Source organism: Osmerus eperlanus, chromosome 5 (assembly GCF_963692335.1).
Source record: "Osmerus eperlanus chromosome 5, fOsmEpe2.1, whole genome shotgun sequence".
NCBI classification, from domain to species: Eukaryota; Metazoa; Chordata; class Actinopteri; order Osmeriformes; family Osmeridae; genus Osmerus; species Osmerus eperlanus.
The window spans coordinates 18,368,045-18,381,895 of NC_085022.1; the positions used below are offsets into that span (position 1 = coordinate 18,368,045).

The 13,851-nt window shown below is 53.9% G+C and overlaps 1 protein-coding gene across 1 annotated transcript in view; it reads left to right on the plus strand.

The window, feature by feature from the left end:
* Position 1: 1 nt before the first annotated feature.
* Positions 2–13,851, plus strand: part of LOC134021432 (UPF0606 protein KIAA1549-like) — a 14,935-nt gene continuing 1,085 nt past the window's right edge. The window contains exons 1-11 of the mRNA XM_062462280.1: positions 2–2,099; positions 2,270–2,358; positions 3,085–3,244; positions 3,390–3,520; positions 3,933–4,125; positions 4,249–4,308; positions 4,436–4,581; positions 7,210–7,387; positions 8,059–8,243; positions 10,651–10,874; positions 11,863–12,022. Coding sequence (XP_062318264.1) covers positions 170–2,099; positions 2,270–2,358; positions 3,085–3,244; positions 3,390–3,520; positions 3,933–4,125; positions 4,249–4,308; positions 4,436–4,581; positions 7,210–7,387; positions 8,059–8,243; positions 10,651–10,874; positions 11,863–12,022 — 3,456 coding nt within the window. The 5' untranslated portion in view covers positions 2–169. The remainder of the gene's footprint in view (positions 2,100–2,269; positions 2,359–3,084; positions 3,245–3,389; positions 3,521–3,932; positions 4,126–4,248; positions 4,309–4,435; positions 4,582–7,209; positions 7,388–8,058; positions 8,244–10,650; positions 10,875–11,862; positions 12,023–13,851) is intronic.

Below are 13,851 nucleotides of genomic sequence, written 5' to 3' on the forward strand. Positions count from 1 at the left end.
CACCACTACCACCGCACTTCTGCCCTTACTGGGAGATGCTGGGGTCTCCCAGGATCGCCTTTCCCCCTCTCAAGACTCTGAAGAAGTGTCATCTTGGGACCCCCTCCCCATCAGGCCTGTGCCTCTCTCCTCTCCCCCTCTACACCCCTCACAGGCAGCCGAGGGGTCCATGCAACCATTGGAAGGCCTTGCTAGACTGGCCAGGGATGTGAATCTGACTGGCTATGGGTCCAACTCCACCCTGCCTCCCTCCACTACAAACCGTATTCCTGCCCCAGATCAGCAGCTTCTACACGCAAAGTTCAGCAACTCCTCCACTCCCACCCAGAGTCTTTCCACCAACGTTGGGACCTTATCTCCACACCGTCCTGTCCCACTCTCTGACCAGAGCACTGCCGACCGACCACCCAGCAACCAGCACGACCAATCAGATCATGTCAGTCCGCTTGCACCCCCCAGCTTACCCACTGACGAGTCCAGCTCAGTCTATCTGGATCCCAGGCCCTCCATGGAGCCATCCAGCAGACTACTTGACCTTACCCAGCCGAGCCCCAGCAGGGAGTCCATGATGCAGCAGGACTCTGCCCAGGGCACCCACCTGCTGCTGGAGCGCCCTGTCATGAGGCTGGACCCCAGCTTCCTGCCTCTACTCAACCCCCAAACCATCTCTTCCACCTCCTTGGTTGAGCCCACCCTGGTCCCCCCGGATGACTTTTTCCCCACCAACACCATGGAGGTAGACTGGGGGTCCGGGGATTACCCGGAACCAATGTCCTTACTGCCTGGAGACCATGACAGTGATAGCTACACCATGGTGACAACCCTGCCCTCAGACATGTTTGACTTGGATGACTCTGAAGACACAGAGAGCTACGACACCTCTTTCCCTTCCAGGGTGGGCGTGTCCCCGTCCTCCAGGCACCACCTGTTTATTTTCCCCAGTCTGACCACAGCCTACAGCTCCAGCGTGAGGAGTACCCCTCCTACCGCCCTCCATCCCCTGTCGTCCTCCATCCCTTCATCCCCCCAACCCTCCCCCACATCCAGTCAGCCCAGGCTGGAGCTCACGGCAAACCCCCAGAGCGAGGAAAGCTCAGGTGTCGACTGGTCGGACGCCTTCACCATCGAACCCACAGACGTGCTCCTGCCGGACATGAACAGTCAGGAGTACGTCACCACCCAGATGACCAAGGACAACTCCAGCTCAGCTGAACACAGGGGCAACGTGACCACGTCCAAGGTCTTCTCCATCAGTTCCACTCCTATTATGGCCACCAGCACCTTACCCGTGGACCCCAGCCATCTGCCGACGGCGTCCTATGAGGGAACAGCAGAAGGAGCCGATAACTACACCTGGGTCGAGGAAGGGCCATCCAGTGACCCCACAGGGTTCGAGCCTTATGACACCACCGCAACAGACCCCCCAGGGGTCACAGTGACGCCCCGGTCGGGGAACGTTTCCGTGGTGCTTCTGGAACCTTCTGTAGCTCCGACCCCCTCGGTGAATCACTCCATCTGGGATGAGGGGGTGCCCTCGGGTGATTGGTCTAGCCTCGTGACCCCAACTCCGTCGGTGGACCAGGAAATCAGCTCGCTCGTACAGTCTGTTGTGCCCAGTGTTACGCAGCCCTCTGACGATGTCACATCCTCTTCCTCTCTGACAGACATCCTGTGGTATGTCTCTTCAACCGTGTCAGAGACTATCATGCCCACCTCCACTCCTGCCCTGTCCTCCTCTATGGCATTCAGTCCATCCTCTATAGACATGTTCCAAAACATCACCTCAGCACCCACCGAGCTATCCCACAACACCACGTCCATGCCCCCGGTGACAGCTGTCATGGCCGACCAGGGCATGACAACATCCGATGGCCTTGTCACAGCTTGGACCAACGACAGCCTGACTACTTTTAACCTAACCACGGCTACCACCTCATCTCCTGTGCCTACCACTGAGGCTGCTACTACTGTTGCTATGACTACTAAGACGAGCACGACCGTCACCGAGGCCTCGAGCCCCCCGACCTCCACCGCCAAGACCACGCCCCCACGGCCGTACCTCTGTGAGGTCACCAAGCCGGAGTACCTCGTCAGGGTTGGTGAGTGACAGCAGAGCTTTGAGGACCTTACACAAGATCAACAATGCTAAACTCTTCAGAGGATTTATGACTGTACTGAAACAGTAAAATACCAACAATGAGCACCAAGACAGAGAAGACCGTAGTAATGATGATGATAATGATACTATTTGTGCGTTCTGTCTTTGCAGGCTTTCCATCTGGGGCCACAGTGGGCCATGCCAAACTGCAGGTGAGAGATATCCTGAAGAGCCAGTTCAACAGATCCCTGGAGCTGCAGGTATTATACTGTGCCGTTCAACAGTGTGGAATTCAGTGTGGTTGCTAATACTGTTGTAGGAGTTTCGAGTTCTGTCCTGATTCGTCGTTTTTGGGGGGGCTAGTATTTACAAAGTGAGATGGGCAAAGATAAGAGTTATCTTTAGAAACTCTAAAGGTGACTACAAATCTGTATCCTACTGTAGCAGGATTATGTTTCGACTCGTAATTGAACAGTATGTATGACAGAGCTAAACTGACATTGAGCTGAAGCTGTTAGATATGAATGAGAAAACATCCAGCTGAACAGGGTTAGAGTTAGGTGTATGTGTGTACATGTGTGTGTGGTGTAGGGATGCACCATTTCCTGTGGCTCCTTATCTCAACTATGTGATAAACAGACTAGCATAGTTAGATGCACCAAGACTCCACAGCCAAGTAAAGGGACACTGACGTAGTATGTAGTAATGTTACAGTAAAAACATTTGAGTAGTTTGACCTGGGAAACCTCTATCCCTCTCTCTCTCTTTTTTTTCCCTCTCTCTCTCTCTCTCTCTCTCTCTCTCTCTCTCTCTCTCTCTCTCTCTCTCTCTCTCTCTCTCTCTCTCTCTTTTCCCTCTCTCTCACCTTTTTCTTCTATAACTTAACACATCTAAACACATTCAGATGAGGGGAGATGCAGTACAGCAGCTTGGATTCTGTTTTAGCTCTATAAAATGCTGCTGACAGGTTTTGATTGTGTGTGTAGGTGGTCCAACCCCCTCCCAGGTTTGTGTTCCGGGCGGTGTCAGGCCCAGTCGTCTACTCAGCGATATCTGTCATCAACGCTCTGCGCCAGTCTGGCCGCCACTTCCTCTCCCTTGCACCCAATTGGACCATACCAGACCGCCAGTACCAGGTCCACTCTGGTAAAAACACACATCCCGGCTTCTCAATATAACTAGATCCAGTAGGCATATCATAAAAATAAAACAAAACTTATGGCGACCATTAAAAAGCCATATTTCTAGATGTCCTGACCTGTCTCTGCTCTGGTCCTCCTCTGGTCTTCAGTGTTGCAGTTTGTGCCCAGCCACATAGACGTGCGTGTGTGCAACTTCAGCCAGCGCATCGAGAAAGGCCTGACCATGGCCTACGCCAAGGTCCGCCGCCTCGCACAGGAGTCCACCAACTTCACCGTGCAGGTAAACACACACACACAGACACGCACCGCGCGCGCGCACACGCTGATGGCGAAGACCGCGTCCCCCGCTGGAGCTCTCCTGAGAGTCCGGCATGCTGAAATAAGCCTGAAGGGGGAAGGAACAACAGCTACAGCACTGGGGTGTTTACAGCTGCGACTTCTGACTAAGGCCTCGAGAATGGAGACAGATTGGTTCGGGCTGTGTTTGCAAGCAGAGCCCTCAGACCTGAACCGCCTGTCTTCGGGCATCGATTCATCTTGCTTAGCTGTTCCCCCGGCCCAGCCTCTGCCGTCTCTAACGCTAGCAGCAGCAATACTGGAGCTTTGATTCAACCCCGACCGAGGACTGTCCGTAGGTCTGGCCCGCCTTTCCTGACTGTCCGGTTCTGTGTGTGGACGCGTGCGTACTGTAGGTGGTGAACATCACGCTGGGCCCGAGCCCTCTCTCTCAGGCCCGTCAGCAGAGGGAGCAGGTGGACATCACCTTCGCCGTGAGCGACACCCATGGCTACGTGCAAGGGTCGGAGGTCAGCAACCTCCTCCGGAAGCTCAACATGGTGGAGTTCAGCTACTACCTGGGCTTCCCAGTGCTGCAGATAGCAGAGCGTGAGTCCCTCACACACACACACACACACATGCACACACACACACACACATAGGCACAGACACACACACAGACGCACACACACATGCACATGCTCCATCTAAAGCCAGTGTTCTCTCCAACAGCTGTCCACTACCCAGAGTTGAACACCACCCTTCTGCTTCGCTCCTCCTGGGTTAGAACAGGTAAAGAGAGCCCCCTCACTCTGCCAGTCTGAAACGAGGGATGACAATGCAGTTTGGCTCCGTCTGTTCTGTGCCTCATCTGTTTGTGTGTGTCTGTGTGTGTGTCTGTATATGTGTGTGTGTGTAGTGCTCCTGGGTGTGCTGGAGCAGGGTGCGGAGGAGAGGGCCTTCCAGGTGAAGATGGAGCGTCGCCTGGCCCAGATACTGGAGGAGGTGCTGGGGTCCGCCAGGCGCACAAGAAGAGCCACCAGCGGAGGAAACAACAGTGTCCAGGTACACCGAACACCCCTCACTATCCTCTTCCTTCACCCTGGACTTCACTATTCACTGTACTCTGCGCTCCCCTGGTTCAGCTACTTAACCCACTCAACTCAAAACAATACTCTATTTTGCCTGGGGGGTGACTTTTTCGAATTCTACAGGATGCTCATTGAACATTATGTGTGTGAGTGGTTGCAGGGTGAGTTTAGCTTCATTCTGCTATAGTTTGACGTTTTAGGAGGTCTGTTAGTGGGCGGCTCTTTACCACTGGGAATCACTTCCTTCCTCCAACAGTGGGCTCCCTTCTTCTCTGGTGCGGTGTGGCTCCTCGTCCAAGTGTTTGCTGCCCGTAGCGCCCGTCCGCTTTACTAATCGACCCCAGCCTTTTGTGGCTTCGCTCCGCACCTGTTCCGCGACCCCCCCCTCTCCTCTCGTCCCCTCCCCCCTGTCCCCCTCTCGTTTCCTCCAGAGGGACAGGCTAGGCTGGGTTACCATGGCAACGCCACCTATTCATGTGAGGAGCAGCCACTCACAAACACAGTCCCAGTATCTCTCTCTCTCTCTCTCTCTCTCTCTCGCTTCATTTCTGTTACTTGAAGGCTGCTGTAAGACGCAGCGCCAATAGCAGATCAATTATTAAAAATCGTCTGTCTTCTTCTCTCTTCCTCGATCTCTGCCCTCTTCCACGTCTCCCATCTGTTCCCGTATTTCTCGTTGTCTCTTCCTCGGCTTGGCGGCTGCAGCCGACGGCGCCGATCAGATCCAGAGCCGTCGGTGCTGGTGAAGAGGTGGATACTGTAGATGTGTCACCAGGGCCCAGGGAGTGACGGTGGGCAGCTGTGAGCGGGCAGCTGCCCACCGTGATGAACACCATCCTGTCTCTCTCACACACACTGACCTCTATCCTCCCTATCACCCCTCGGAACCCCACAGAGCACTTACAACACAGACAGGCACACACACACACGGAGACCACACACACACACACACACATCTTATCTCTGCGCTGGACCTTAGTGTCACCTAGGAGTTATGATTAGAAGTTTAATTTTAGAGGCTGTTTTAAGAGGTGTCACTATCCTAGTTTTCCTTCCGAGGTTTTCCCCCCTGGTTTAATCAGGAGGCGTACACTCGCATGGTGATTCTGTTCCCTTCAATAGACTTGAAAGAAAACGCCTTCTTGAAAATAGGCTGCTTTGTGGTTTATCATTTTGCATTTCAAAGACGTCACTTCAGCCTCTCCCCACGCGGCTAATGACAGCGCAGATCAAGATATTCAGTTCTTCTCCGCACCACAGCCAGCCACACAAAGCCCTGACACCCACAGAGAGAGGACGTACAGAACACAACTGGGAGAGAGAGAGCCACGGCTCACAAATCTTAATTATGGTTCAACTGGTCATTAGAGGAGCTGGCAGGGAGGAGGAGGTGAGGAGCTGGCAGGGAGGAGGAGGTGAGGAGCTGGCAGGGAGGAGGAGGTGAGGAGCTGGCAGGGAGGAGGAGGTGAGGAGCAGGCAGGGAGGAGGAGGTGAGGAGCTGGCAGGGAGGAGGAGGTGAGGAGCAGGCAGGGAGGAGGAGGTGAGGAGCAGGCAGGGAGGAGGAGGTGAGGAGCTGGCAGGGAGGAGGAGGTGAGGAGCAGGCAGGGAGGAGGAGGTGAGGAGCAGGCAGGGAGGAGGAGGTGAGGAGCTGGCAGGGAGGAGGAGGTGAGGAGCAGGCAGGGAGGAGGTGAGGAGCAGGCAGGGAGGTGAGGGGCAGGCAGGGAAGAGGAGGTGAGGAGCTGGCAGGGAGGAGGAGGTGAGGAGCTGGCAGGGAGGAGGAGGTGAGGAGCTGGCAGGGAGGAGGAGGTGAGGATCAGGCAGGGAGGAGGAGGTGAGGAGCTGGCAGGGAGGAGGAGGAGGTGAGGAGCAGGCAGGGAGGAGGAGGTGAGGAGCTGGCAGGGAGGAGGAGGTGAGGAGCAGGCAGGGAGGAGGAGGTGAGGAGCAGGCAGGGAAGAGGAAGTGAGGAGCAGGCAGGGAGGAGGAGGTGAGGAGCAGGCAGGGAGGAGGAGGTGAGGATCAGGCAGGGAGGAGGAAGTGAGGAGCAGGCAGGGAGGAGGAGGTGAGGAGCTGGCAGGGAGGAGGAAGTGAGGAGCAGGCAGGGAGGAGGAGGTGAGGAGCTGGCAGGGAGGAGGAGGTGAGGAGCAGGCAGGGAGGAGGAGGTGAGGAGCAGGCAGGGAGGAGGAGGTGAGGAGCTGGCAGGGAGGAGGAGGTGAGGAGCAGGGAGGAGGAGGTGAGGAGCAGGCAGGGAGGAGGAGGTGAGGAGCAGGCAGGCAGGGGTTCAGGTGGGTCAACACGCAGGCAAACATCTCTCCACTCCAGTAACTGCAGCCACCGTAATGTGGATTTGATCTGCATGAGAGAGATCATGGCCTGGGCCGAGCCTCTGTTCAAACAGTCCGTCTGTCTGTCTAGGAATGTTCCCTGGGCAGTTACGCAGCTCTCGTAGGGGAGACATGAAGGCCAACAACAGGACTGAAAGTTCTGATCCTGTACCACATGGTGCTATTGATACTGGCAATTGGTTAATTGTGGATGGCTATTCCCCCAGTGGTTTTGTTTACAATAGTTTGCGTGTGTGTTCCTTTACCTCGTACCCATCCAGATGGTGCGGACAGCCAGGCTGGTGGGTCCAGACCAACCTCTAGAGATGGTCTACTTTGTGGAGGGTCCCAGCGGAGAGAGGCTGCCTGCTGTCACCACGGCAACCATGCTGAACAGCCTGGACGTCCAGAGGGCAGCCATCGTCCTGGGTTACCGTGTGCAGGGCATCCTGGCACAACGTGAGTCTGCCTGAGCATGCACACACACACACACACATTTAAACCACCTTAGTCTGCCTGGGCATGGCATAGCACAAATCATGCGTAGGTTTATAGGTTTGATTCATAGATTAAAAGTTCTATTTCAGCTCCTTTATGGTGATTAGTTCCCACATGACATGACGTCAAAGTGACCCAGGCTGATCTGAGCCTGCTCATTAGTAGGATTAATAAACAGGAAGGAGGAAGCAAGGATCACAGGAAGGAGGTGGATTTGAGGTCTGTGATAATCAGCCAATCATTCATCAATGACGGGGTATCAGCATGTCTGACTTCACAAGCTCTGATCACAGCAAATTTTACTGCAGAGAAAGGCTGTTGATTAATTGCTCTCTGCCTGCCTATATTTAGTAGAATTTGAACTACTTACCCCTGCACCATACACACTATGCTAAACATATAGCCTGCCTATGTTAAAGATGAAAGGCATGATGAGGACAGCTCTGTTCCTCTCTGCTCTCTCTGTTGCCATGCTGGGCCCAGGATTTACCACTGGACAGCGTGAATGGCCATTAAGCATTAATGAAGTCCTACACTGAAGTAGAGAAAGTCCCAGAAAGACCAAACTGCCTTAACCCTTTCTCCCTGCCTGCCTACCTGCCTCACTCTCTCCCCCCCCCCCCCCCTCCCAGCTGTGGATAAAGTGTCCTCCCCTCCCTCGGACAACGAGAACACCAACCTGTGGATCGTCATCGGCGTGGTGGTGCCTCTCATCGTGGTCACCGTCATCATCTCCATCCTCTACTGGAAGCTCTGCCGCACAGACAAGCTGGAGTTCCAGCCGGACGCCATGACCAGTGTCCAGCAGAGACAGAAGGTGAGGGAGGGCCAGCGGGAAGGAGGAAGGAAGGGGGGGGGGGAAGGGCCTTCGGGGGAGTTCAAAGTATTTTCATGTCCGTATATCTTGTTTTGTCTTCTATGCATGCACTTACTTGACTGCATTCCTTCCGGATGTTTTCTTTTCAAACTGCCACTGTCCTCGTCTGTTAACAACAAGTTCCCTCTTCTCAGTTAGACATTGCAGACAGTGTGGCCTGATACACTGAGAGATTGACACGCTGTATCAGCTCTGTCCAACCAGACCACCTCTTCTCCTGTCCATCAACACGGTGCTTCTAAGACATCAGCGCAGTCCCCTTCATCTAGATCGTTGCATTTCTATCCTTCTTCTCACAGCGACTCCCCCCCCCCCCCCCCCCTTTCACCGAGTGTGGAGAGATAGCGTTATCAGCTGGTGGGCTCCTCTGTGTGTCTGGCTGGGCTGCTTATCTCCTCTCTGAAGGACATATCAGCCCTTGTCTATGACAGACCATTACTTGGGACATCCCTGCCTCCGTGTTGCCCCAAAACAGCTGACTAGTGGTGGGGATTATGGGGGCAATATTCATCTCTTAAAGTAAGCAACAGCTTGACCCCTAGATACTGATACCGATTGATCTACCGTAGGAAGAGATTGGATCGTAAACAGACGTCGGTAATGTTCCAGGGGGTTTATCATGAGTTGTGCTGGTCTCAAAAAAAGGTACTTACACAAAAAGTACACTCAAAAGCACATGTGTAGCTCTTTTACCACTCATCCAGGAACAGGGTTGTCTCCGGCTGCGCTTGTGGGCTGGTTCACGTCGTGGTGAATCGTACAGGGCAGGCTCCTAGCTGTAGCCTCTCTTCAGACCACACTGCTACACAGATTGCTACGCCTTCAAGTTATTACTCTGACCCTGTCTCCCTGACTGATCAAGTGTCACTGTTGGAGTCATGGCCTGAAATCCACACTTTGATGTGTGGGAGCCTCTAGTGTGGCCACCTTGTCATCCATCACTCCTCTCATCTCCTCTCATCTCTGTCCAGTCCTCTGGCTCGCTCAGGGAGGCACGGTCTCCTCTCCCCACAATCGTTCAGTCACCTGTATCAACAACGAAGCTTATAGAGATTAGTGAGGAGGAGGAGGAAGAGGAGGAGGAGGAGGAAGAGGAGGAGGAGGAAGAGGAGGAGGAGGAAGAGGAGGAGGAAGAAGAAGAAGAAGAGGATGATAAGAAGGGGAAGGTACCGCAGAGTAGAACCTGGTGTTTGATAGAAGCCGTAGAGACTCTAATGATGGTGACCACAGTCTAGTTTGTGTGACCCCCCCCCCCCCCCCCCCCCCCCGCCCCCTTGTATAAATCATAGACCACCGTGAGTAGAAAACACCAGAAGCCCTGTAGCGTTCCACAGTAGTCCCCTCAGAGTAGGGTCCTAGGTAGAAAGGCCCGGTAGTGGATGGAGCATCCCGACCCTCCTGGGGGACATGGGGCTCACCGTCGTGTCTGTGTCTGACCCCCTCTACCCTCCACTGGGACTGCCACTGCTCAGGGACTACCTGTCCCGGCCAAGGCCCGTCAGAAAGGTGACAGCACGGAGGAAGAGGAGGAAGAGGAGGAAGGAGAAGAGGAGGAGGAGGAAGGAGAGGAGGAGGAGGAGGAAGAGGAGGAGGAGGAGAAAAAGACAGAGTTAATGAAAGGGAAGAAGGCGGAGGAGACGGAGGAGGTATAGTGTGGGTTCTAGAAGCGAGGTGAGGAGCAGTCCTCCTAGAGATGTGGGAGTGTGTACAGGCGGGTGTCCCTCCCCTCGCTCAGTGGGACCCGCTCGAACGAGCGGCTCCGGCTGTAGACATGGGAAGGTCTTTGTTGAGCCCTTTAGGGGTTTATATGCTTATCAGTGCAGTCTTAGGACACTCATCCAACGTCCCAGGCTGTGTGTTGGATGTTCTTTCCCATGTCGTATTCCCACAGATAGAGAGGAGCAGAGTCCTCATTTCTGCTGCTGGTGTGACTGTGCTGAGTTGCCCTCCACTAGAGCAGACTACATCGCTAAGATGTTACTGTAACAGCCTGGTTGTGCGGGATCTGACCAGTTGTCTAGTATCCAGTACCTCTGTGTTGTAATGTTAGAGAGCACTTACTTTCTAACGTTCATGCGTGAATGCACACACACACACAGTCAAGTCTTCCAGTCAAACGCACTCTGCTGAGGGCCACGGGCCGCTTCTCTCGCTCGCTCGCTCGCTCTCTGTCCCTCTCCGTCTCTCTCTTTCCTTCTCTTTGCTTTTTTAAACCCGTGCCCGTCTTGAGTTCCCCCATCAGTCACTCCCAACCCATTCATCTCTCTGTCTCCGTGCTTATTTGCTGGCTGTCAGGTTGAAGGGAAAGCTCTTGACAACCCCCCTCGCCTGCCCCCCCCCCCTCCAGCAGCTGCAGACGCCCAGCGTGAAGGGCTTCGACTTCGCCAAGCTCCACCTGGGCCAGCACAGCAAGGACGACCTCAGGGTGATCCAGGAGCCCGGCCCCCCGCCCCCGCCCCTCCCCTCCAAGGAGGCCGCCACCCCCGAGGGCGGCGAAGTCCCCGCCCCCGGGTCCAAGAACTCCTCCTCCTTCCAAGCCAAGGTGTCCCTCAGCGCCCGCAGACGAGGGAGGTGAGTGTAGCTCCTCCAGGTGACCCGATAGTGACCTCCTTAGGGGGAAGACCTTGACCCCCCCCCACCACAACCAGAGAGAAGGACGACCGCGCAGCTACGAAGGAGACGCCTCGCTGAATTATGGATTCCTTTTTACCAAGCATTTTTGTCAGTGCTTCAACAGGGCTGTTTGGCTCTGTTGTGGTTTCCTGCGGTACGCCAATGATATATGCCTGATATACAGTATGGGGGGGGGGGGGGGTTCATCTCAGACAGAAACAGCGAGCCAGACAAAGACTTGAATAGATTCTCCATTCACAACAGCTCTCTGATCCGTGGTGAATTATTGATGGAGCAGCTAGACTGCTGTCAGACTGACGAGGGGTTCCTGCCAGGGCAAGGCCAGCCTCAGGGCTACAGTACGCAGGTTCACGCCAGAGCGCACCAGCTTCTTAGGTGAATGCAGGGCTTTGAAGGAAAAAATTCCCTGGATGTTCTCAGTTTAGAGCTAAATGAAATGATCAGACCTGCTTCCTGATCATTCATTGTGACTCATTCACAGGGCTGATATCACCTCATCTTAGCAAGATCCAGTTGGCCTGTCTTTATATGAGACGGAGGTGAACTATGTGGCTGCCATGACTGAACAGTTATCTGTCAGTGCTAATTGCTTCACTTAACAGCAGATCAGTTCCAATGAAATGTTATAGCAGTGATCAGCTTCTGGCATTGTGCAGTCTATCAGAGTAGTAATGATTAGAGCACAGTATTAATATTGTCATTTCCCCCTCTCTTGGTAGCCAGTGGTCTGAGAGTTTAATAGGAATTTAATTACTCTGTCAGGGGGGAATAATTATAGTGATTACCAGGAAAGTTTATTTCTATGAAAAACAGAAATGTTTCCTTGAGAGTTCAGGGGAGATCTACAGTAAGACCATTCATAAACTGCTTGTGTGTTTAAAAATGTGTGTGTGTGTTCATCCCGTGTGTGTGTGTCTCCGGACAGGATCTCCCCGTCGGACGGTGACTCTGTGGTAAGCGAGCGCTCCAGTGAGAGGGAGTTGACCGAAGACAACCTGAGAGGCGTGGCCTCGCCCAGCGACAGCAAACACACCCGCAGGGTCCCCATCAATGTTTTAAATGGTGAGTGGCCATGGCAACACACTCTCGCGTCAACTCACGCAATATAAACAGAAAGGGAAGGAGGAGAGGGAAGAGGGGGAGGGGAGAGAGGGGGAGAGAGGGGGAGAATGGAGAGAGATCTATAGAGAGAGGGGTTATAGGGGATCTATAGAGAGAGGGGTTATAGGGGATCTATAGAGAGAGGGGTTATAGGGGATCTATAGAGAGAGGGGTTATAGGGGATCTATAGAGAGAGGGGTTATAGGGGATCTATAGAGAGAGGGGTTATAGGGGATCTATAGAGAGAGGGGTTATAGGGGATCTATAGAGAGAGGGGTTATAGGGGATCTATAGAGAGAGGGGTTATAGGGGATCTATAGAGAGAGGGGTTATAGGAAAACAGGGCAGCAACAGGAGGGGAGGGAGAAACAGGGGCAGCAAAAAGTGACAAAGAAGTAAAGGAACGCAGCCAGAGAGGAAACACAAAGAGGTGGAGACGGGTGGGGATTAGCGAGAGAGGCTGAGCGATGGGACCCGCCTTGGGGAGTGCGTGGGACAGCCTGTAGCTGGGTCCTTAGTGCCACCCTGGGCCCCCGCGTTGCTGCGTGCGTCCAGAGGACCAGAGCCAGAGAGGCAGTGGGCCGGGATACACACTCAAACCTGACTCACCACGCAGGACTGACTCCGGCCTTAACACTCACCCAGACAGCAGTCTGCTCACGGAGCTTCCAGGTCTTTCTGCCCTCCCTCCTGCTGGGCTTAGAGAGGCCAGGAGGCCAAACACTACCACATCCCCAGGAATGTGTTCTCCTGATGACTCACTCTGCTCTGCTCTGCTCTGCTCTCTCTCTCTCTCTCTCTCTCTCTCTCTCTCTCTCTCTCTCTCTCTCTCTCTCTCTCTCTCTCTCTCTCTCTCTCTCTCTCTCTCTCTCTATCCTTACTCCTCTCTCCTGTCTCGCTCTCTCCCTTATCCTCCTCTTATCCGTCCTCTCTATCTCTCCCGGCTCTCTGCTGCGCTGTCTCGTTCTGTCTGTGATGATAAGCGCGTTGGAGGATGATAGAGTGCAGGGTAGTCCGGCTCAAGCGCCTGTCTCATTGTTTCGAGTGTGGTATCATTATCCCCCCATTCTCTTCTCTGTCACGAACGGGACATTTCAAGTCCCGTTCCCTCGACCTGACTGTCTTTCCTCTCTGTTGTGGCTTTCAGGGAAGAATAGAATTGGTAAGGCTGTTTCTCTGGTCCGTCGGGCTGTGTGTGACCCCTTGAGCTGCTGCTATATGGTGTGCGTCTTTCCATGGTAGTTGGGAGTCTTTGTGATGCTTTCCACCTTCATCCATCACTGTCTGCCGTGCTGTCACTCATTCACTGGCAGCCAGCGATCCCTCTCAAACAAAGTCTGTGTCTTTGTTTGGAGATAATACCACCCCCTGCCTGTCTTGTTTCCACACCCTAGTGGCGTCCATATTGAAAATTAGTTTAGTCATGTGGATAAGGATCAATGATGTGTGGGAACACTATCCATTCATGATTCTTCCTTGAGCGCAGTGTTTTCTAACAGCTGTGCCCCCTGGTGGGGAAGTTTAGTTTACCCCCTTACCCTAGTCCTGAATAGTCTGTTTACCAATCCTAGATACCCTGATAACAATCCCAGTATTAGTCTGGTATTGCAAAATATGTAGTTGAATGCCTCTCTCTGTCTCTTTCTATCTCTCTCCCTTTCTCTCTCTTTTTCTCCCTCTCTCTTCTCCCTCTCTCTCTCTCCCCATCTCTCCCCCTCTCCCCCTCTCTCTCCCCCGCTCTCCCCCTCCCTCTCTCCCTCTCTCTTCTCCCTCTCTCTCTCTCTCCCTCTGTCTTCTTCCTCTCTCTATCTCT